Below are 20,980 nucleotides of genomic sequence, written 5' to 3'. Positions count from 1 at the left end.
TATCCTTCTTTTGATTTCTAGAAACAAAATTAAGTATTTGAAAGTATTAAGTATTTGACAGGCAGTCAATTAGAGGAGAAGTAGTTGTTTCTGGTGGCAGTAGACAATAGGGCTTGCTATCATGAGTTTAAATTATGGACAGAAAGATACCAGCTGGAAATTAGGAACTTTTTTTTTACAGTAAGAATTTTTTACAGTAAGAATTTTTTACAGAGAAATTATTAATGCCCCGCCCCCGGAATGCCGGGCCATTCCCTCTGGCCATGCCCCTTCCAGTTCCCACATTACGCTGAAGTACTACCGTTTTAATCCCACCAAATTAGGGAACCTGTTACTAAAATTTTTGGATCCCACCACTGAGGGGGCATACTGGGGATTGGTCCCCCTTCCCCTCTGGACAGCTCAGTTGCATGCGGGGGGGGGGGCACAGACCCTCCCCAGAAGGCAGCACTTGTGGTGTTAGCTGTGTGTGTGTTTTAAGCAATGCACAGCCTGGAAGAAAAGGGCTAAAGTCTCATCGGAATAAAATCATATGGGTGAAATGAATATGCAGGCAAAACGCAGGCATTTGCACGCGCATATAGCCATTACATTATGCACTTGGTGTTCAGAGTCGTAGAAGGAGAGTCTGGATTTATACCCCACCTTTCTCTCCTGTAAGGAGACCCAAGGCGGTTTGCAAACTCCTTTCCCTTCCTCTCCCCACCTCGACAGACACCTTGTGAGGCAGGAAACAATAAAAACATAAATTCTAAAGGGGAGTAAAAACTTTAAAAGCTATAAAAGGGAGGGAGGGGTTAAACATAATAACTGAAGGCTGTAACAAATCATTAAGCCTGCTTTAATGCACAAATCAGACATATTTCAAGCGTGGCTACACAAAATTCTTCAGATGAAGGGCTGTTGCATTTAAGGTTAGCAGAGAATCAAACAACAAGATAAACCATTTTCCGGCCATTTATTTTCCTGGCTTTGAGTCCTAGGTGACGCGAGTTTCTCCTTTCTGAATGCCCATACAGAAATCGAATGAAAAGCTCGGCATCATGTTCAGGTGGCGTTTTACACCTTATCAAAAACCATATCTTGCGGATCTTGTGACACAGAAACTTGACCACTTCTGCTTCTTCAGAAGGCTCTTCATAGACGGGTTGTTTCATGTCTTCATAGGAAGACATAATCACAGCTTGAAATAAATTGATCAACACACAAATCATGACCATCATAAATGAAGACAAATAGAGGCTTCCTAGTATCCTATTGGATGTAAAGGCAGTGTCTTTAAAAGCTGAAACACAGTAAGAGAATACTGTTTGAGCGGAATGAATCATAGTATTGTAGTTCCATTCATACTGGCCAAATACCAGGTAGCCAAATGCCATGTAGACAAAGAAATATACTGCCACCACAAGAGCCATGGAGCAAATTCCAGGGAGGGCTGCTAAGATAGAGCGTTGAGCCAATCGCACATCATAAAAGAACCGAGAATATCGCAGCGTTTTCAAAATGATAAGAAAGATCAAAAAACCTAAAGCGACCCTTATTGTCTGATCGATGTGAGAAACTTTATGGAATGGAATGAATTCTTTTGGATGAAGTAAATAAAGCTGTATTAAGCTGGAAGCCAACTTGAACTTGAAGGAATGGTTCAAAAGATAAAAGAGACAAACTGTCTTTATCCCAAAGTTAATTAAGTTAGAAACATTTCGGACGTATCTTAGTCGCTGTTGTTGCACCACGCAAATTTCGTCGGCGATATAAAATATGAGTATATAGGCAACAGTGACAAACACGAATTTTTGTGTCTTACTTAGCTGCTTGAAAAGTGGGAGTTTGTATGAATGGATTGACAAGCTTGTGTTAACAGGGCCTAAGTCAGACATCTCAAAAACAACCGAGATGCTGCAAAATAAATCTGCATCTGGATTAAAAGCTGTCAGCTCAACTATTAATGCCCATGTATTTTCATCCAACCAGCCTCTCTGTTTCAAAAAAGCAACTCTTCTTGATGAATTGGACTGTTGTTCTTCTGGGTGGAAATGAAAAGTATATCCTCCTGCTCCATAAGCATGTAGTGTTCCATATGAAGTATATTTCCATTGTTCAGGGACTGAATAGTATGTGTAGCCTGAAAAATTGCTGAAAGGGTTGAAAATGGATTCATTGGCAGAATTTGTCCATGACCCATGGTAATCTCGTTGATCTTCTGGGTCATGTCCATAATGGTGAAGACAATGACTGTTACTAATCACAAACAAATTTACCAAACTGCGTGGATGAAAGCAATCCTTTGACGTATTCGTTGCTCTTATTTGTCGCATTCTGGGCAACCCCAGGATTTTGGACCAGGACTTTGAAAGATAAGATGGGTAGTTCTTGTTGTGGATCAAGTGTAGAAATACATTCTTCAGCCAACTGTAAATGTGCTCTGGCTTGCTTATATCTGAGAGCCCCTGAGAGAATTTGTTATGAATGTCTTGATTGTAGTAAAAACTAGCAGTGTTTTCCATTGAGTAGGCGATACTTAAAATAAGAATTAAAAAGACAAAGTGACATATGATACCCTTTATGAACACAAAAGCCTGTTGTTCAACCTTCTGCTTTTTCTTTAAAAGTGCAACTTCGTCCTCTTCCAAGGGCTGGTATTGTTTGGTGCCTCGAAGACGGACCAGCTCATAATGTAACTCGCGCATCTCATCGGCATCCATAGTTTTATTGTCCAGTTTAATCTCTAAGTAGGTTTCTCGTTTTGACCATGGGATATTATCACAATACTTTGGATAGAGTGTCCTCAAGGCTGAAAAGAAAGCAACGTTCAAGGTTTGAAGCAAAAACACGCTCTCGCAAAATGAAACGCTCGAGGCTATAAGCCACTCAAAAGATGTTTCATAGTCATACGACAGGCCGTAAAATATGATAAAAAACGATGACACCGTCGAAGTGACCAAGACCAGCGTCCACAAGACATATGCATACCACCAGGGGATTATTATTTGTGGGTTTTTATTAGAGAGCACAATGGGACTATTTAGTGGTGTTACCTGAGGAAATGGGTCTTTCTTCTCATGTCTGTTATTAAAATTGTTGGGGGCTTGGGCATCATGAACCATGTCCTCTTCCGTTGCAATTATATTTGCATCCCCCTCAGAAACAGTACAGTTACTCTGTTTCTTTGCTGCCTGCCCCCAGCTTTTTCTTTTCAACTGTTCCAAACCGTATGAATCTGGAGTTCTAGAAAGGCTCTTGTGGAAACTATCGCCTAAACCTTTTGAAGCGGTTTCAGCAAGGTACCATTTCTGCAGACGCTCCTTCCAGTTCCTAAGATTTCTAGACATGAAAGCAGAACGTCCTTGATGCTGAGTGTTAAACGGGCCCTGTTGCAAAGGCTTCTGCTGAGAATACTTGAACAAGACGGTTATCAATATCTGTAGAGGGAAGAAAATGAAAGCGCTATGAATTCCAGTCAGTAGAGACCTCAAATACAACGGCTGTTGAGAAGCCACTAGCTCATCCTTGTTAGCACTGAAGAAGATGATATTGAAAAGTAGGGTGCACAACAGCATCGCCAAGCAAGAAGACAACCTGTGGAGCCTTTTCAAAGAACTGGTGCTGATGTGAGCGAAAACAGAAAGCCATAGGTGGGTCTCTGCTAACTCACAGGCAAGATTTATCCAGAAGAAATCCATTTTGCTTAAAGGTGTGGTGGGGTGAGTGGCAACAAACGACCTTTCTATTAGACCATCATCCTTATTGAGCGCAAACCATTTTCGGCATATGAACTTCCAAGATTGTTTGGTGAATACGTTTTGCACTTTGACTCTACTCAAGAACCAGTTAGGAGATGAACCTCCATGATTGTGCCACGCACGGAAGGAATAAATATCTCCAAGGTCGTTCTTGCTAGTCAGGAGAAAAGTGTTGACTGCTCCACGGACAAGAACTGGGTATTCGGGGTGTCTCAAACAATGTATGTCGCTGGCATCTCTGTGGCCTATCAGTTGGATGAAAACATCGGCTGTGGTTCCTGCTCCAAAGCGGCTTCCTGTGTATATTGTGACAAAGTAACATACTTGGTCATAGGGGTCATTGTCTGATAAGACTATGATATGGTCTACGCTTTTTACATCAGCCCTGTCTTTCCTCATGGTCCAAACAGCCAAGCAAATGTATACGACAAAAATGAAAAGGACCGTCACAGTTGTCACTGGGTTGTTGTTGACGCGTACCAACGGGACCTCCTTCAAATCAGGGTGGACGCTGACTTTGCCCGCCAAAAATTTCATGTCATTTTTGGAAGTTCTTCTCGGTCGAGGACTTGCTGTTCTTGGAGTACGTTGTTTGGCTTTGCAGATGCAATGTAATTTCTCCCAGCTCGTCTGAGGGCCAAGGTCGCAGACACCTTCTTTCCATTGACTCTGGATTCCATCTAGGTATAAGCAGTCAGCGGTAAAAAGTCTGACACCAACGACCTGAACTCTTGGGTCCCACAAGAAAGGATCTGATTGTAAAATAATAGACATGTTCCATTTTTCAGCACTGTTACCTTGGAACATGGATTTCAGCAAAGACCGGGAAAGGCAAAATATAGAAGAATCTTGGGCTGCACAGCCATGGCCCTTAGACTTCTTTCCTGTTGTTGCTGTATGTTTGTTATGGGAACCACTGAAAGATGCGATGGGAGGATGGTTGATGTTGAGGCCTAGATAAACAAATAGCTGGAAAGTAAGCTTCCGTTCAGTTACAATCTGGATGAAAACTTCTTTGGAATTTCTATGTACTTCAAAACTAAAGCCTCCAGTTTTTTTGTGAAGTTTTCTGTTGTGTCCAATATTCAGCTCAAAGATGGCAGGGCCCTCATCTTTTCTGGTCATGATCATTTCAGCTACGTCAGGTATGACCCCCACTATGTTGCCATCAGATCTGGTTCCCGTCATCTTGAATCCAGTCACCGTTGTGCTGATATCTTTTGAAAAGGGTAACCAAGGGAAAGGGTTTTTATGAAATGCAAAAACAACAGTGGAGACTTCAGCATCTGCTGGCAATTCGTCATGACCCTCTTGATTGATTTTGGAATAAAAGCAATTCTTACAGACCCCTCTGTGAGGGAAAGTACCAGGAACACTCCACTTGGCGTCTTTTCTGAATCTAATGGTCCAGTCACTGGTTTCCATAACAGTTTCATTTTCTCCAGGGACTTTACCTTGTAAGATTATTTCTGCTAATATCTCAGTGATGGAGAGAGTGTCTGTCACCCCATTTTTATGGACATTTCTGTAGTCTAGCAGAGATGCTTTCAGGATATTGGACAGCCCTTCAAAAATACCAGTGCTGAGAACTTCTATGTCCCTAGAACCCAAGTTTTTATCTCTGTACCTTTTCAGTTCTTTACTCAGTTCTTTGAGTTTTCTGAGGGCAAGGAGTTGTGTCTTCCTGTTTACTTCTGCGGCTTCCTGCGTTATTTGAGAAATTCCTGAAACCATTTGGGTTAGTTCCAGTATGCCAGTTGTAGGGATTTCTGCAGACTTGTTAAGAAGGATTTCCCGAAGCTCGGTCTTAGAGGAGTGAAATTGTTGCAAAGCTTCAATACTGTTCAAAACAGAAGCCACCATGTAGACAAAATATCCTGCATTAAAATAATCCCCACTTTCAAGAAAATATGAAATTGGAGCTTTTGGCCCACTGGATAAACCATGTAATTCATTTAGAATATAATCTGTTTGCTTACCTATGAATGGACCGTGTACCTTTGCCTGTAAGGTTACTTGAGAAAATGCTCCAAGAGCATCGTATGCCTCAATGTGTATTGTCAAGGTATATTGCTTAGAGGGGATGCCAATGGGTAAAAAAGATGGTGGGATTTTAGACCGATAACCAGAATACACAATTGTCCCCGGGGTGTTGTTTTCTATAGAAAACACTTTAGTAATTGTTAACGGGTGGGACGCTGCTTTGACTTTATATGTAAGAGGCAAATGTTTATCTCTAAACCCGCTACAGTGAACAATGAATTTTGTTAGAAACACACTTCCTGTGGTAGGCTTAAGCAAGCACTTGCCGATCTGAGGAGGAGAATTTACAAAAAATGAATAGTTATAAACAGATGACTGGTATCTCCAGATGCTTGCTTTTAGAGTAAGCACGTATGTTGCCTCTGTCATATTTAGAAAACTCAGAGTTTTGATACACATGTATGGACTAGACCGTCCAGTTGTAGTCTTGGCATCCCAATCAAAATTTATTTCAGTGAAATTTGCCGTGAGAAGTGACCAATGATAGAGCAGTCTGATTGATTTCCCACAGTTCATGCACTTGCCAGACAGACACAACCTTTCTCTGGGTGTGACTGACGGACCACAATTTTCAATACATGTGATGTTCAGAATTGGAACAGAGCTTGGCTGCACATGAACTGTTTGTTCAGCCCGAGCTATCCTGCCACCTTTTTGAACCGCGAGACAAAAATAATAAATAATATTTGCTTGAAGGGTTTCCGGCTGCACTGTTTGGACTTCATTAGATGATGTTGTCCATTTCAAATTCACTTGATCTGGGTGACATTTTCCCTTCAAACTTAGCGTCATGGATGCGTAGTCTGATTTTTGTTTGGTGCAGTACCAAGTAAAGGTGATCCTTTCAGAAGGAAGGGCTGCCTCGGTATCATAGGAATAAGATCCATCTAGAGTCCATTGATCAGAAAATCCAACTGTCCGAAAATTGCCTCCAGCAATGATGGCCACAAGACTACCTGACCCAACCTGGACAAACACCGAATCAGAATCCTCCACAGTCTCTGAAGTACCTGTTGTGGTTAATTTAACTGTGAAATTAAAGAGATACAAACCATCATCGAAAGTAGAACCAGGAACATCTAACATAACAAGATCTTGCCTTCCAAGGCCAGGTGGATCAAAAGGTTTTGACCAGTCAGGGGTAGCCTTCACATCTGAGACTTTATAGATTTTCCAAATATTGCCTCTGTGTTTAGAACTTGGGCAATTCATCTGTATGTCAGCAGACAGAGTAAACGAGGTCCCTTTACTGTACTGTAAGACACTGTTAGAAGAATCAGGTTTACGTATTTTAACATGTTTAATAAAACAATCGTTTTGAAGGCAAGGAACTGTGAAGTTGCTTTCCTTTGAAGCGTAAGGGTTGATTGTAGTTTTTAAAACAGCCCTTATCAGTCTTTTAGTGCAGTTCACTGGTGCTACAAAACCCGCATACAAGGCAGGATTGAAAGGTAAAACAAAGTGAGGAATAAAATGGGCCGCATTTTTGATGCGATCCCTATACGTATAAGTATTGTTTCGTAGGAGGAAGTCCCCTCTTGAATCAAACAATTGCAACTCAAAGGTCCACTCATTCTGCAATAGTGGGTGTTGTATAGGAACAAACCACACAATATAGATCAAACTTTGTAAAAAAGAAGGACCGCTGTTGAAAACATGAACTTCTATATTTTTCTCTGGGAAAAACTTTTGTAAAGGGATTCCCTTCCTGTTAAGGTACGTGTGCATGCTCAACCTGTACCATTGCCATTGGTGAAACTCGATGGTGAATAGATACGAGAGGGTTTGCTGCTGGTAGAAAAAGTAGTGCATGCTGGAGGGATCATCAGGAGTCTTTCCTTCTTGGGTGGAATAGTACAGTCCCCGTGCTGGACTGAAAAGGTAGGTGCCCATCTTGATTTTGCTTGTGTTGAGAGTGAAATGAAATGGTGGCTCACTCTTAGATGTTAGACTTAAGGTGGCATTAGAGTACCCAAGTTCCCCTCTCAGCTCCCCAGTTTCCCCTTCTTCAGTGCAAAAATATATGCTGGCTACAACCTTCTTCCTGGAATGCTGTGGGATACGGCCAACAGAGAAATTGTTCTTCAGAACATATGGACTGTAGGAGGTAGACCAGAATCCACTCTCAACGTCTAACAGCCTATAGGCCATTTTTCTGGGGCTTACACGTAAGAGGCTCCAAAAGAGATTGATGGTGCTATGAGTGATAGCGAGCCATTTGGAATGGATGCTAAAAAGGTGTACCAGGATGGGTTCCACCAGCAAGTCCAGACTAAGGCTGTCTTGAGGTCCATGATCAGTGTGGAGGGAAGCAACATGTAGCCCTTGGTGGGTATCATGAACTTTCGGGTGGTAGCTGAAGTAGGAGATGCACGTGTTGTACAATTTACCATTATGATGGTGTGGAGAATCTGGACGATAGCTAGCAGGGAGGAGCAAGACCACAGGTTCACCTCCTTGACCACTGTGGTGGGAAGGCCATCTTGAACTGTTGAGGCGTGCACACCAGCCAAGCAGCACTGGTTTTTGCTTAGAGGCAGGACATGTGAGTGGCTGGAGCAGGAGAAGCTGGATGTCCTGGCCAAACACTTCAGTGCTCAGGTCATGGTGAAGGCACGTGGGCACTCTGCAGGAAATTGATGCACCCTGTATGGGGATCCGGCTGGAATCCCAAGGCGGATGTGTTTTGAGGCAGAAGCCCAGCAGCCACCGACACTGCCGGAGAATCGTACTACGCATCCAGGCTGATCTCCAGCACCAGCTACAATCAGAAGATGGAAAATCTGTGCATCCCCTTCTAATTCTTGACACAAATCCCGAGACTCTCAGGCAGTAGAGCTTGGGGTCTCCGTCCCATAGGCATGAAGTCCTAACGGTGGAGTTTTGCTGCTGTCTGAAATGGGTTTGTGGGTCTGAGCAGATGACCAGCAATGGTGATGGCAGTAAACAAGGGGCCGTAGCCTCTGGGTACTGGAAGCAGCGCCAGTACCAGAAGAGGAGGAGGGTGCACGACACACGGTGCATGTTAAGGTGACACAAAAGGCTAGAATCAGGAGCAGCCCCTGACACTCATCATCCCCAACTGCCATACATGAAACTTTCACATGAGTTCTAGAATCCCATGCATCGCTGGGCAACCAGTTTCTGTACTTCCCTGCCCCCCCCCCTTCCTCAAAAAGCAATGCCCCTCATTCTTTACAAACCCCTTTGTGGTCTTCATAAAATGTTCTACCTCATCTTTCCTTCATCTGAAACCAAGTCCTTATTTGTAAAAATGGACTATAAGCCTGTTTGCATACGTATTTTCTTAGAAGCGTGTGTGATTATGCACGCTCAAACACACACTTTGCAGGACATGGCCAAGGAAAATTTCACTTTCGTTTGAGATAATACTGGCCAGTAGAAACAGATATTGGTAAACATCTGAGGAAGAAGCAGAGACAGAGGAGGAGTAGTTTGGATTTATATCCCCCCTTTCTCTCCTGCAGGAGACTCAGGGGCTCACAATCTCCTTGCCCTTCCCCCCTCACAACAAACACCCTGTGAGGTAGGTGGGGCTGAGAGAGCTGCTTCATATTGAGGTACACTGTTGTCTCAATGAGCTCTAATTGATGATGGCTCTCCAGTGTTTCAGGTATTCTAGCCATGGTGGGAGCTTCTACATACAAAAAAATGGGCTGTCCTACTGAATCGTGACTCTTCCCCAAAAGTAACAGAAAGGTTTGCACTTGATGTCTTGGTAGTTGCCAGTAAACAACACTTTTTAAAGTGCAACTTATACACAACTTTTAAAAAAAGATAATTTGGTTTTTATAATATATAAAATGGGAGCAGGTAAGGAACTATGGTGTGGGGGAGATAATCAGTTGAGAAATTTTTCCCCAACACATATCTTCCTCCTAGAGGATGAGGTTTGGGTAGACCAGTTTTCCTATTTCGGATTTTCGATTAACATAAACAACCCTTCACATTGACTCTCATCCAACACAAAAAGTGCAATCAGAATGGAAGTTATAGGAAAAAGGGGGAAATAACTGCCTGAACCTCCAACTTCATTATCGCAAGGTAATAAGCTAAATCTGAAAATAAGAAAAGATATCTGCTATAACACCTCCCCACCCCAGTGGCGGGATTCAGCAGGTTCGCACCACTTTGGCAGAACCGGTTGTTAAAATGGTGCTTGTAAACAACCAGTTAAATTATTTGAATCCCACCACTGCCCCACCCCCGCCTAATTAGGAAAGGGCTTAAAGTGGGCTAACAGCAAGCATGTTAAACAACACACCTGCACGCTTAAAGTGAAATACATTTGGTGTTCACCAAAATCCTTGGCATATTATAATGCATAGCATACTGGAGTGAATTCTGCTTTTTCATTTGAAACTATATACTAGACACAAGCCAATCATGCAAGAGATCACCATATCTAATAGATGTTCCATAATCTGCTGAGTATTTTATATGTCCCAAAATCCAGCAGCTGAGCCCCAAAATCCAGCAGCTGAGCCCCTATCTATCTATCTATCTATCTATCTATCTATCTACTCCACCATCTATCTAGCTTCCATCTGGCCCATTCATCTATTCATCTATCTATCTATCTATTCATTCATCTATTCATCTATCTATCTATCTATATCTATCCTATCCTATCTATCTATCTATCTATCTATCTATCTATCTATCTATCTATCTTGCTTGCTAACCTGCCTTCCATTGAGGACCTGTATACTGCACGGGTCAAAAAAGGGCTGTGAAAATATTTAATGACCCCTCGCATCCTGGACATAAACTGTTTCAACTCTTACCCTCTAAACGTCGCTACAGAGCACTGCACACCAAGACAACTAGACATAAGAACAGTTTTTTCCCGAATGCCATCACTCTGTTAAACAAATAATTCCCTCAATAATGTTAAACTATTTATTATATACTTTATTATATAATTACTGCAGTCTACTTTTTTTCTACTTCATCATTCCGTATTTACCCATCTCCTCCCACTTATGACTGTATGACTATAGACTGTGCTGACATTTTATTTTATTTTATGATTTTACATTTTATGTTTTTATTACTATTGATTGTTTCCTGATTGCTTACTAGACCTATATGACAATCATTAAGTGCTGTACCTTAGTGATTCCTTGACAAATGTATTTTTCTTTTATGTACACTGAGAGCATATGCACCGGAGACAAATTCCTTGTGTGTCCAATCACACTTGGCCAATAAAGATTCTATTCTATCTATCTATCTATCTATCTATCTATCTATCTATCTATTCTATTCATTATCCTGTATCTATCTATCTATCTATCTATCTATCTATCTATCTATCTATCTATCTATCTATCTATCTATCTATCTATCTATCTATCTATCTATCTATCTATCTATCTATCTATCTAATCTAACCATGCGTTTGTTGCTTCAAGATTGACCCTGCACCTGCTGGCCCAAATGCACTGCAAATTTCACAGACACTTACTCATTCCCCCGACTGTGTTCTTACATACCTCCCGCTGTCAGACAACACACCTGAGTCAAGTAAAACATAAACATACTTTTTGATCACTATTTTAGTGTTTTTGAGGTCATAGTTATTCCATTTGAAATTTCACCGGCTTGCCATAAAATAAAAAGTCATAAAACGTCCGTTTCTGTTATGGGCAGTTCACTTATTGGCAGCAAAAAACACATGAGCTGTAGAACTTTTCACCTAGATAGTATAGTGCTTCATTTTCATTAAAAGATTCTTCATAGACAGGTTGCTTCATTTCCTTATATGAAGAGATAAAATTAGCTTGCTTCTCTAGTAATAAAGCTGGTTCACACAGGCTTCTGCAGGCTAGGTGCCAGGGGAGGAGCAGCTCAATGGTCACCCATATGCACGGTTGCCAATTTCCAGGATTTGACTGGAGATCTCCTGCTATTACAACTGATCTCCAAGCACCAGGGAAAATGGTTTGGCTGGAGCAAATGGCCACTTAGGAAGGTGGACTGTATGACAGGTGGACTTGCTGGCCACTGAAGTTCCTCCCCACCCTCCTGAGGCTCCACCCTCTAAATATCTAGGTATTTCTTAACTCGGAGCTGGCAACTCTGTCCACACAGGAGTCATAACCACTGCAGTCCACCCCTTTCCCAAGTCAAGTCCACTGACATTCAAAAAAACAGAAGTTGGTAAAATGTCTAAGGCCAAACTAGATGTGACAGTATCCTCGTGGCCACCATGGGGGTACCACCACCACTGAAAAGTGATTTACAAATGCTGCAAGGGCCCAATCCTGATCAGACCCCTCTGCATGACACTTTTTATCTGTGCTCCCCCTGCCCCCACTCTGTACAAGTGTCAAAACGACTGCCACGAAACTTTTCCACGAAAAGATGACAGTACATTTGTATATTAATCTGCCATCTCCTGGACCCTTCTTTGCAGTAGAATGTTCCACAGGGGTCCTAGTGCTCACCTAATTCTTCTACTATAAACAAGGTCCAGGAAATGGCAAATTAATATAAAAAATTACTGTCATCTTTTCATGGAAAAGAGTATACCAGAGCTGCTTCATCATATGAAAAGATGTGGGGAGAGGGGAGGGAGACTGAGCCCCACGCTGAAGAACCTTGCAATATTTTAAAGTCACTTTTAAATGGCAGTGGTGTCCTCATTGTAGCCACAAGAGTGCCATCATACCTAGTTTGACCTTAACCTTAGTTTGGATAGTGATTAAGTTGGCCAAAGTTCACTGTAGCATGTTTGTAATCTGGAAAAGCACTCCAAGCTGGCAATTGATAGCAGAAGTAGAAATAGTTGAGAAGTGGAACTAATGGCAATTGAACAGCATATTTAGGAAAAAAATGTATATCAGTTCAGGAAAGAAATATGGAATTTATTCAAGTTTTAGCAACATCTTTCTTAAACGGAAAGATAAACCATTTTCTGGCCTTCAACTTCGGTGCTTTTGAGTCCTAGATGCTTACCCTTTCCTCTTGCCACTTTTCCAAATATTATAGTGTCCATAGGGCCAGTGCTGCTTGTGGACGGTGTCTGATGGGTTATGCGACACCATAGACTTTGGATTTTATGAACCACAAAGTTTACTGCTTCTGCTTCGTCAGAGTGCAGTTCGTAGGTTGGCTGTTTCATCGATGCATAGGTAAAGATAACTACAGACTGCCACAAATGAATAAGAACACCGATAATGGCATAAATAAATAAAACTCGTAACAAGAGGCCAATCCATGAATTGGATGAAAACGTAATATCCTTAAGTGTCATCATGTGAAAACAGTATGAAACAATAGTCTCACCAGAATGAATCATAGAATCATTATCATCCCATTGATATTCACCAAATGTAAGGTATCCAAATGATATGTGCGCGAAAAGGAGCAAACCAGTTAGCACAGACAAAGAAACAAACAGCGGTAAAGCAGCTGCTATGGTTTTTTCTGCTAGACGGACATTATACATGAATCTAAAATAGCGATAAGGCTTTAAAACCAGAAGGAAGGTCAAAACTCCTGCCACCATCCTATAGAGTTGATCAATTTGAGAAACCACATGAAAAGGAACAAATTTTTCTGGATTCAGGAGAAAAAATTGTATCAAGGTAAAAGCCATTTTGAATTTGAGTGCAATTAACAAGATAAAAAATATACAGCTGGTCTTTATTGCAAAATTGATTAAGTTGGTGGTTGTTTTTAGGTAGCCTATCCTTTCCTGACGTAACATATTAAATTCATCGGCTAGGTAAAAGATCAGAATGTATGTCATCAATCCATATGCCACTATCTGGGACTTAGTTTGAAGACGGAAAACAGACAGTTTGTAAGTATGTGTTGACAAGCTGGCATGAATAATTCCAATGTCAGAAGTCTCAAACATGACTGTTATACTGCAGTATTGATCTATGTCTGCATTGAAAATGGTCAGCTCAAAAATAACGACCCAGGTCCTCTCGTCAAGCCAGACGTTTCTTTGAAGATCATCCAGCCTCATTGTGGTATTGGGTCGCTGTTCTCTAGGGAAAAAATAAAAGCTATACCCCTCGGGGCCATATGTGTTTAAAATACCATAAGACTTATATTCCCACTGATCAATGTCTGACTCAAATGTAAACCCTTGAAAACTGCTGGAGTGTTTGGAAGTGGATTTATTCATGGGGATTGTCCATGATCCAATATAATCCGTTTCATCTTCTGGATCTTTTCCGTATTTGTAACGGCAGTGGCTTTCATTAACCAGAAAACTATTTACGAAGCTGTGTGAATGGAAGCATGTTTTCCTAGCACTTGAGGCTCTTATTTGCCTCATTCTGGGCAACCCAAGAATTTTAGACCAAGTGTCTAAAAGATAGGTTGGTTGATCATCATTGTGGATCAGTGGCACGAAGACATTGCTTGTCCACGTGTACACGTCCTCCAACCTATTTACTTGGGACAGATTAACAGAGAATTTCTCATAAATTGCTTGATTGTAACGAAAGCTAGTAGTGGTATCTACTGAGTAGGCAATGCTTAAAACACAGGATGAAAAGATCAGGTGACAAATAATATCTTTTACAAAAACAAAAGCTAGGTGTTGCGCTCTTGTTCTCTTCCTCATAATGATGACTTCGTCCTCTTCTAGAGGCCGGTATTCCCGGGATGCTCTAAGTTGCACAAGTTCATGATGAAGCTTTTTCATGTCTTTGCCAAGCACAGTCGTTTTCTCCAGCTTCATCTGTTCATATTTTTCTGTGCTTATCCAGGGGATATGTTTGCAGTATTTGAGAACTACGGTGCTCATAGCTGAGAAAAGAACCATCTTCAAAATTTGAACCAAAAACACACTCTGAAAAAGGGATGTCATGGATGCGATGAACCATTCCAGTGACGTTGTGTAACCGTAGGTCAGTCCATATAAGATGATGAAAGAAGATGAAATGATAGATATTAAAAAGACCAGTGTCCAAGAAACGTACTTGCACCACCATGCAAACTTTGGCCTTATAAAAAGGAAGTTCAACACTCGGCATATTAACCTTCCTGCCTTCGTGTCTGTGTCCTTCTCACCCGAATAATTGTTACGGAGGTTTGGTCGTGACGGGCTTCGGGCATTCCAGTTTAAATTGAGATCCTCAGAGCTTTCCGATACTAAAAGGAAACACCGTTTTTGCTCATTCTCATCATTCTCATATTCCGAAGGCTTTTCTTGTGAATATCTAAATAAAATTATGATTGTCAAATGCACAGGGAGAGAAAACATAGCACTCACAAATCCAATGTAGATGGATTTCAGATAACGCAGCTGTATTGAAATGACCTGTTCTTCCTGTTCGCCACTGAAAAACATGATGTTAAATAACAGGCTAGTAAGCATGATCACCAAGCAACAAGATATCCTCTGAACTCTGCTGAAAGGACCAGTGACAACTTGAGAGAAGACGGAGAGCCACACATGGCTGTCTTCCAAGTCTTTGGCAAGTTTTATCAAGAAGTAATCCATTTTTTTTAATGGTAAATCTTGGTTAGTCACGAGAAATGACCTTTCTATTTTGCAATCTGCCTTACCAAGGCCAAACCAGTTTCTACACAAGAACAGCCAGGACTGTTTAGTTTTGACATTGAGCACTTTAACTCGGCTTAGGTACCAGTTAGGGGAAGAACCACCATTATTGTGCCACACGTGAAGAGAAAAAATGTCTCCTAAGTCTTTCTTGGTGGTTATGAGAAAGGTATTGACAGCTGCACGAAAGAGGATTGGAAAAGTTGGGTGTTGTAAACGATGTACATCACTGACAGCGTTTTGGCCTATCAGTTCTATAAAGACATCCGCTGTGGTTCCTGATCCGACACGACTTCCTGTGTATACAGTGACCACATAGCAAACTCTGTGAAAAGGGTCATTATCTGGCAAAACAAGGATTTTGTCTTTTCGTTTCATGTCAAGTCTATCTTTCATTGTGGCCCAGATAATCAGAAAGATGTAGATTGCAAAGATGAAAAACACAGTAAACAATGTCACTGGATTTGTGTCAAATTCTGCTAAAAGGACCTTTGTTATATCCAAAGGATTGGGATAGATCTGAAATGTACCAGCAACAAATCTGACACTAGTGCTGGAGGTCCCTGTTGACCTGGGCCGTTTGGTTCTTATGGTAGTATCTTTTAATTTGCAGATGCAATGGATCTTGGACTGGCTGGTCTGAGACCCAAGGGTGCATGTTTCTTCTTCCCACTGGTTCTGAACTCTGTCTAAGTCTAGACACCCTGTTGTAAAAACAGTAATGCGAACCACCTTTGAGGTTTGGACTCTCACAAAAGGATGGGACTGCAAAACAATGGAGATGTTCCTTTTGTCTGCTCTGCTGCCTTCCGCTGAAGACCAAAGCAAGGACCGAGGAAAACAAAGGACATAAGGAGTCTTAACTGCACAGTCACTAATATTGGGATAATTTCCATTTAATACTGAAGGTTTGTCAAAGTAAGCAACGTAAGAAATCAATGGAGGATTGCTGACATTGAGCCCAAGATAGAGAGAGACATTGAAAGTAACCTTTATTTTACTCTCAATCTGGACAAATATGTCTGTGGAGATTCTTCTCACTTCAAAACTAAAACCACCTGTTGTCTTATGGTATTTTTTATCTGGCCCTACCGTTAGGCCAAAGGTGTCAGAATCCTTGTTTTTTATGTCCATCATCACTTCCACAACCTCAGGTATGATCCCTAAAGTGTCACCATTTTCTTTAGCTGCGGTCATTTTGAACCCAATCACTATCATGTGATTAGCTGCTGCATCCACAAGCCAAGGGAAGGGATTCTCAACAAATTCATACAAAACGGTGGAAACCACAGCATCCGCAGGGAAGTCAGTATCGTTTTCCTTCTTCAGTTTGGGATAGAAGCAGTTCTTACATTTTCTTTCTCTAAACGTTTGAGAAATATCCCGCTTCTCATCTTTCCGTAGATGAATGGCCCAGTCTTTAGCTTCTAAATTAGTTTCATACTCGCCAGGAACTTTGTCCTGCAATACTAAGTTTGCCAGTATCTCTGCAACAGCAATAGTTTCCTTAACTGAATCTATATTGACATGCCTACTGTCCAATAGAGCAGCTGTTAACACATTTGATAGCCCCCTAAATATACCGTGGAGAAGGATTTCAGTTTCCTTAGAATCCAGATCCTTGGCCTTTTGCCTTTGTAGAGCTTTGGTGGCTTCTTGGAACTTCCTGACTGTGAGAAGCTGAGATTTCCCATTTATTTCTGTGACTTCCTGTGTGATTTGACAGACGCTGGCAATCACTTGCCTTATTACCCCAATCTCAGTCATTGGAATCCCTGCAGACACGTTAAGGAGAGTTTCCCGCAAGTAAGTTTTAGAGCCACGAATGGCTGGTGATGACCTAATATTGTTCAATACTGAGGCCACCATATATACATAATAACCTATATTAAAGTAATCTTTGGTTTCGAAGAAAATTGACATGGGGGCATTTGATCTGCTGATTAAATTGTGAAGTCCACTGAGAACAAGAGCAGTTGACTGGTTTCTCCTTGAATCGTGCACGGTGGCTTGTAAAATGTCTTGAGAAAATGCTCCAAGGGCATCGTACACCTGAACAGATACTATCAGGGTATACTTTTTAGATGGTGTGCCAAGGGGAAGAAAACACGGAAGACTTTGACGTTGGTGACCTACATATACTATTGTTCCCAATGGACTATTCTGTGGAAAAAACATTTGACTCGTTTTCATGTCATCAGAATGTGCTATGATTTTGTACGTCAGTGGTCCATGTTCATCTTCCCATCCACTACACTGGACACTAAATTTTGTAAGGAACACTGTGCCTACCCTTGGATAAATAGTACATTTCCCAATCCGTGGGGGATTATTAATAGAAAACGAATACTCATAAGTGGCGTCTTGTCTCCCTTTTGTGCTTGTTGTGAGGCTAAGAGTGTAAGATTTGTGTGGCATAGTGTTGAACACCAACGGATTGATGCTTAGGTAAGGAATCGACCTCCCAGTTGAAGTTTTGGCATCCCAGTCAAAAAGTATTTTATTGGAGCTTGATGAAAGAAGAGACCACTGATAGACAGTTGGACTAGCTTCACAGTTTAAACACTTCCCATACAGTGTTAATCTTTCAGCTGGTATAATGTTTCTTCTACAGTTTCGAACGCAGGTGAAATTCAACACAGGAAGAGAACCAGGCAGAACCCGAACTGTTTGATAAGCATCTGCAGTTCTTCTACCCTTCGTAATTCTCAGAATAAAATAATATGTGTTCTGTGGTAGAAGTGTCTCTCTTTGTACTATTTGAACCGGTTCCTGGGAATCGGTCCATTTCAAAGTCTCTTGACCTGGACGGCATTTCCCATCTGTACTCAGTTTCATCTTTAAAAAGTCTGGTTTTCGTTTGGAGCACAGCCAGTTAAATACAAGTCCTGCGTGGGGGTTGGCTGAATCGGGGTCAAAGGAAGCAGAGGCATCCAAAGTCCAAGGATCAGAAACACCGACTGTCCTGAAAGAGCCTCCAGCTATGACTGCTACCAAATCACTTTCTACAACATGTATGGTAACTGAATCGGACTCTCTGATGGTTATGTTATATGCTGGCAGATATGCGGTCACGGTCATTGTAAGATGATACAGGCCAGGCTTTAAGAGTTTTCCAGGCAAATGAAATGTGACTCCGACTGTTCTAATCCTGCTGGTCGCTCTTGATGAGCCTTTACTATGAACGCTGGAGATTTCCCAGATTATATCTATATGCAGATTTGTCCTACACAGGGCCTTTGCAGTTGCTTGCAAGGTGATTGTTGACTGTCTTGTATAGCTTATGAGAGAGTTAGAAGGATCAGGTTTCTGGATTATGGCAGTCACTTCCTGACAGTAGCTCTTTTGACAAGGCACCGTCGGCTTTAAGACCTTTGATCCACGAGTGCTGACTTCAGTGTTTAAAACAGCTCGAGCCATTCCAGCGCTTCCGCAATTCACTTCTGCTACAAAACCCGTGTAGAGAGCGGCTCTGAAAGGTAGAAGAGAGTGGGGGAGAAAGTGGGCAGCATTTCGAACATGGTCTTTGTAGGAATAAGTCTTGTTTGCAAGGAGATGGTCGTTCTTTGAATCAAAAAGTTGCAGGTTGAAGGACCACTCACACTGCAGCCGAGGATGCTGTACAGGAATAAACCACACAATATAAGCCAAATTTATATCAGGCGAATGACCACTGAAAACATGAACTTCTATGCCTTGTTCTCCCAACGACCTGAATAGACTCCCCCTGCGGTTCAAATACATATGCATGTTGAACCGATACCATTGCAGCTGGACAGATTCAAGGATGATCAAGAAGGAGAAACTCTCCTGCTGGTAGAAGATGTAGTGGGAGCTGGTGTTCTCACTGGTGGCATGGACAACACTGCCTTTTTGGGTGGAATAGAAGAGTCCCTGTTTACTAAAAATGTACGTGCCAGTCCTTATCTTCTGTGGGTTGAGGGTGAGATGAGTTGGCATTGTATAGCCAGCTGCGGAAATCAGGGTGTCACCTGAAAAATGGAGTTTGCCTCTCAGTTCTCCAGATATCCTTTTGTTGGTACGGAAGTAGGTGCTGGCTACCACTTTCTCCCTGGAATGTTGTGGTTTGGGTGCAGCACAGAAATTCCTTTGCAGAGCCAATGCGTTGTATGAGTGATACCAGTCCCCGTGACCCTGTTCATCCACCAACACAAAAGCTGTTATTCCGGCAGTCAGAGGTTGGAAGGTCCAGGAAAGGCCGAGGGTTTTATGGGGGAAGCTGGACAGTCTGGAAGACGCAGTAAAGACGTGAAGCAGGGCAGGCTGCACGTACAAGTCCAGGCTTCGACTCAACTGAGGTTCCTTCTCGATGCGGAGTGACACCGTGTAGAATCCACGCAGGGGGTATTTCACAGTGGTATGGTAGCTATAATACGATTCACACACTTGGTGCAATTCTGCACGGGGATAAACAGCGAACTCAGTTGGTCTATTATGCTGATTTGCAGGGATGTGTTGGTCTGCAGGACTTCCTCCTTGGCTCCTGAAGTGGTAGATCCAGGTAGAGCTCTTCAGGCGTGCACACCAACCCCACTGCACCGGCTGCCATTCACGGATGGGAAGGTTGTGCGGCCAAAGCAGGAAAAGACGGACATCCTGCACGGTCATTTCAATGCTCAGGTTGTGGTGAAGACAGGTGGGCCCATAACAGAAGGACGATACGCAGTGCATGGTGATACGTGTGAAGATCCAAGGTGGATGGGGACCTTGCCTGACGAAGCCTGTGCCCACCACCAGTTCACCTGACCAGTTGTTTGTGGTGTTTACCAAGATGGCGTCTCGGTACCAGAGACAGCGAGGAGGGGGCTGCTGACGGTTCTCTTCCCCATTGATATCTGGAATCAGTCTAGGAGCTTTTGAATACTTCAGCTGGATGTCCCCATCCCACAAGCATGAGACATGGTGTTTGCTGTCCTGCCTCTGATAGACTCGGTGTCGAGGGTTTGAACAGGTGACTGACAATGGGGGTGGCAGGAAAGGAAGGGTTAAAAGTACCTCTGTGTACTGAGAGCAATACCACAAGAGGAGGAGGAGAGGTGTGAGGCAATGCATCATTGGTGTGAGAAAAGGAATCTCAGTTGAAGAGCGGCTGCCCACCTTGTCCGAGACTCACCAACTGTGTTACTTCTAGAACCTTCCAGGTGTTGTCCCGGGCAACAAGAAGCTACATTGATTACGGTGCCAACACTGGTTTCCTGGCTGGAAAACACACCGTCCATGTGTATGTAAAACATTATTCTCTGGGTGCTGTGCAAAAAAATAAAAAAAATAAAGTCATTTATAATTTTTTTTGTTTGAACTGATGGTTAGTATCACCAAAGGCTTTGCAATCATCTAGGTCAGGGGTCCGCAACCTGCAGCTCTCCAGATGTTCATGGACTACAAATCCCATCAGCCCCTGCCAGCATGGCCAATTGGGTTTTCTGGGCTGTGTGGCCATGGTCTGGTAGTTTTAGCTCCCAACATTTCCTCCGCATCTATGGCTGACATCTTCAGAGGCATGTCACAGTAAAATGCGTTTCTCTCTGTGGTACACTATGGCAGTGGTGTAGTGCCCACGGGCAGGGGGGCGTGAGCATGGTTGGGGTGGGGGCGTTCCAGGTGGGTGGTGCCGCAGCAG

At 42.4% G+C, this 20,980-nt stretch overlaps 2 protein-coding genes across 2 annotated transcripts; both read right to left on the bottom strand.

Annotated features, from left to right (window-relative positions):
* Nucleotides 1-926: 926 nt before the first annotated feature.
* On the bottom strand, nt 927-8,810 carry LOC125443328 (polycystic kidney disease and receptor for egg jelly-related protein-like). The gene has a single exon (XM_048515350.1). It carries the CDS (start codon nt 8,808-8,810, stop codon nt 927-929), a length of 7,884 nt encoding a protein of 2,627 aa, XP_048371307.1.
* Nucleotides 8,811-12,705: 3,895 nt separating this feature from the next.
* On the bottom strand, nt 12,706-20,412 carry LOC125443327 (polycystic kidney disease and receptor for egg jelly-related protein-like). The gene has a single exon (XM_048515349.1). It carries the CDS (start codon nt 20,410-20,412, stop codon nt 12,706-12,708), a length of 7,707 nt encoding a protein of 2,568 aa, XP_048371306.1.
* Nucleotides 20,413-20,980: the final 568 nt, after the last annotated feature.

Source organism: Sphaerodactylus townsendi, linkage group LG14, assembly GCF_021028975.2.
Source record: "Sphaerodactylus townsendi isolate TG3544 linkage group LG14, MPM_Stown_v2.3, whole genome shotgun sequence".
NCBI classification, from domain to species: domain Eukaryota; kingdom Metazoa; phylum Chordata; class Lepidosauria; order Squamata; family Sphaerodactylidae; genus Sphaerodactylus; species Sphaerodactylus townsendi.
The sequence above is the reverse complement of the archived record's forward strand: the minus strand, read 5'-3'. Positions and strand labels throughout refer to the sequence as shown.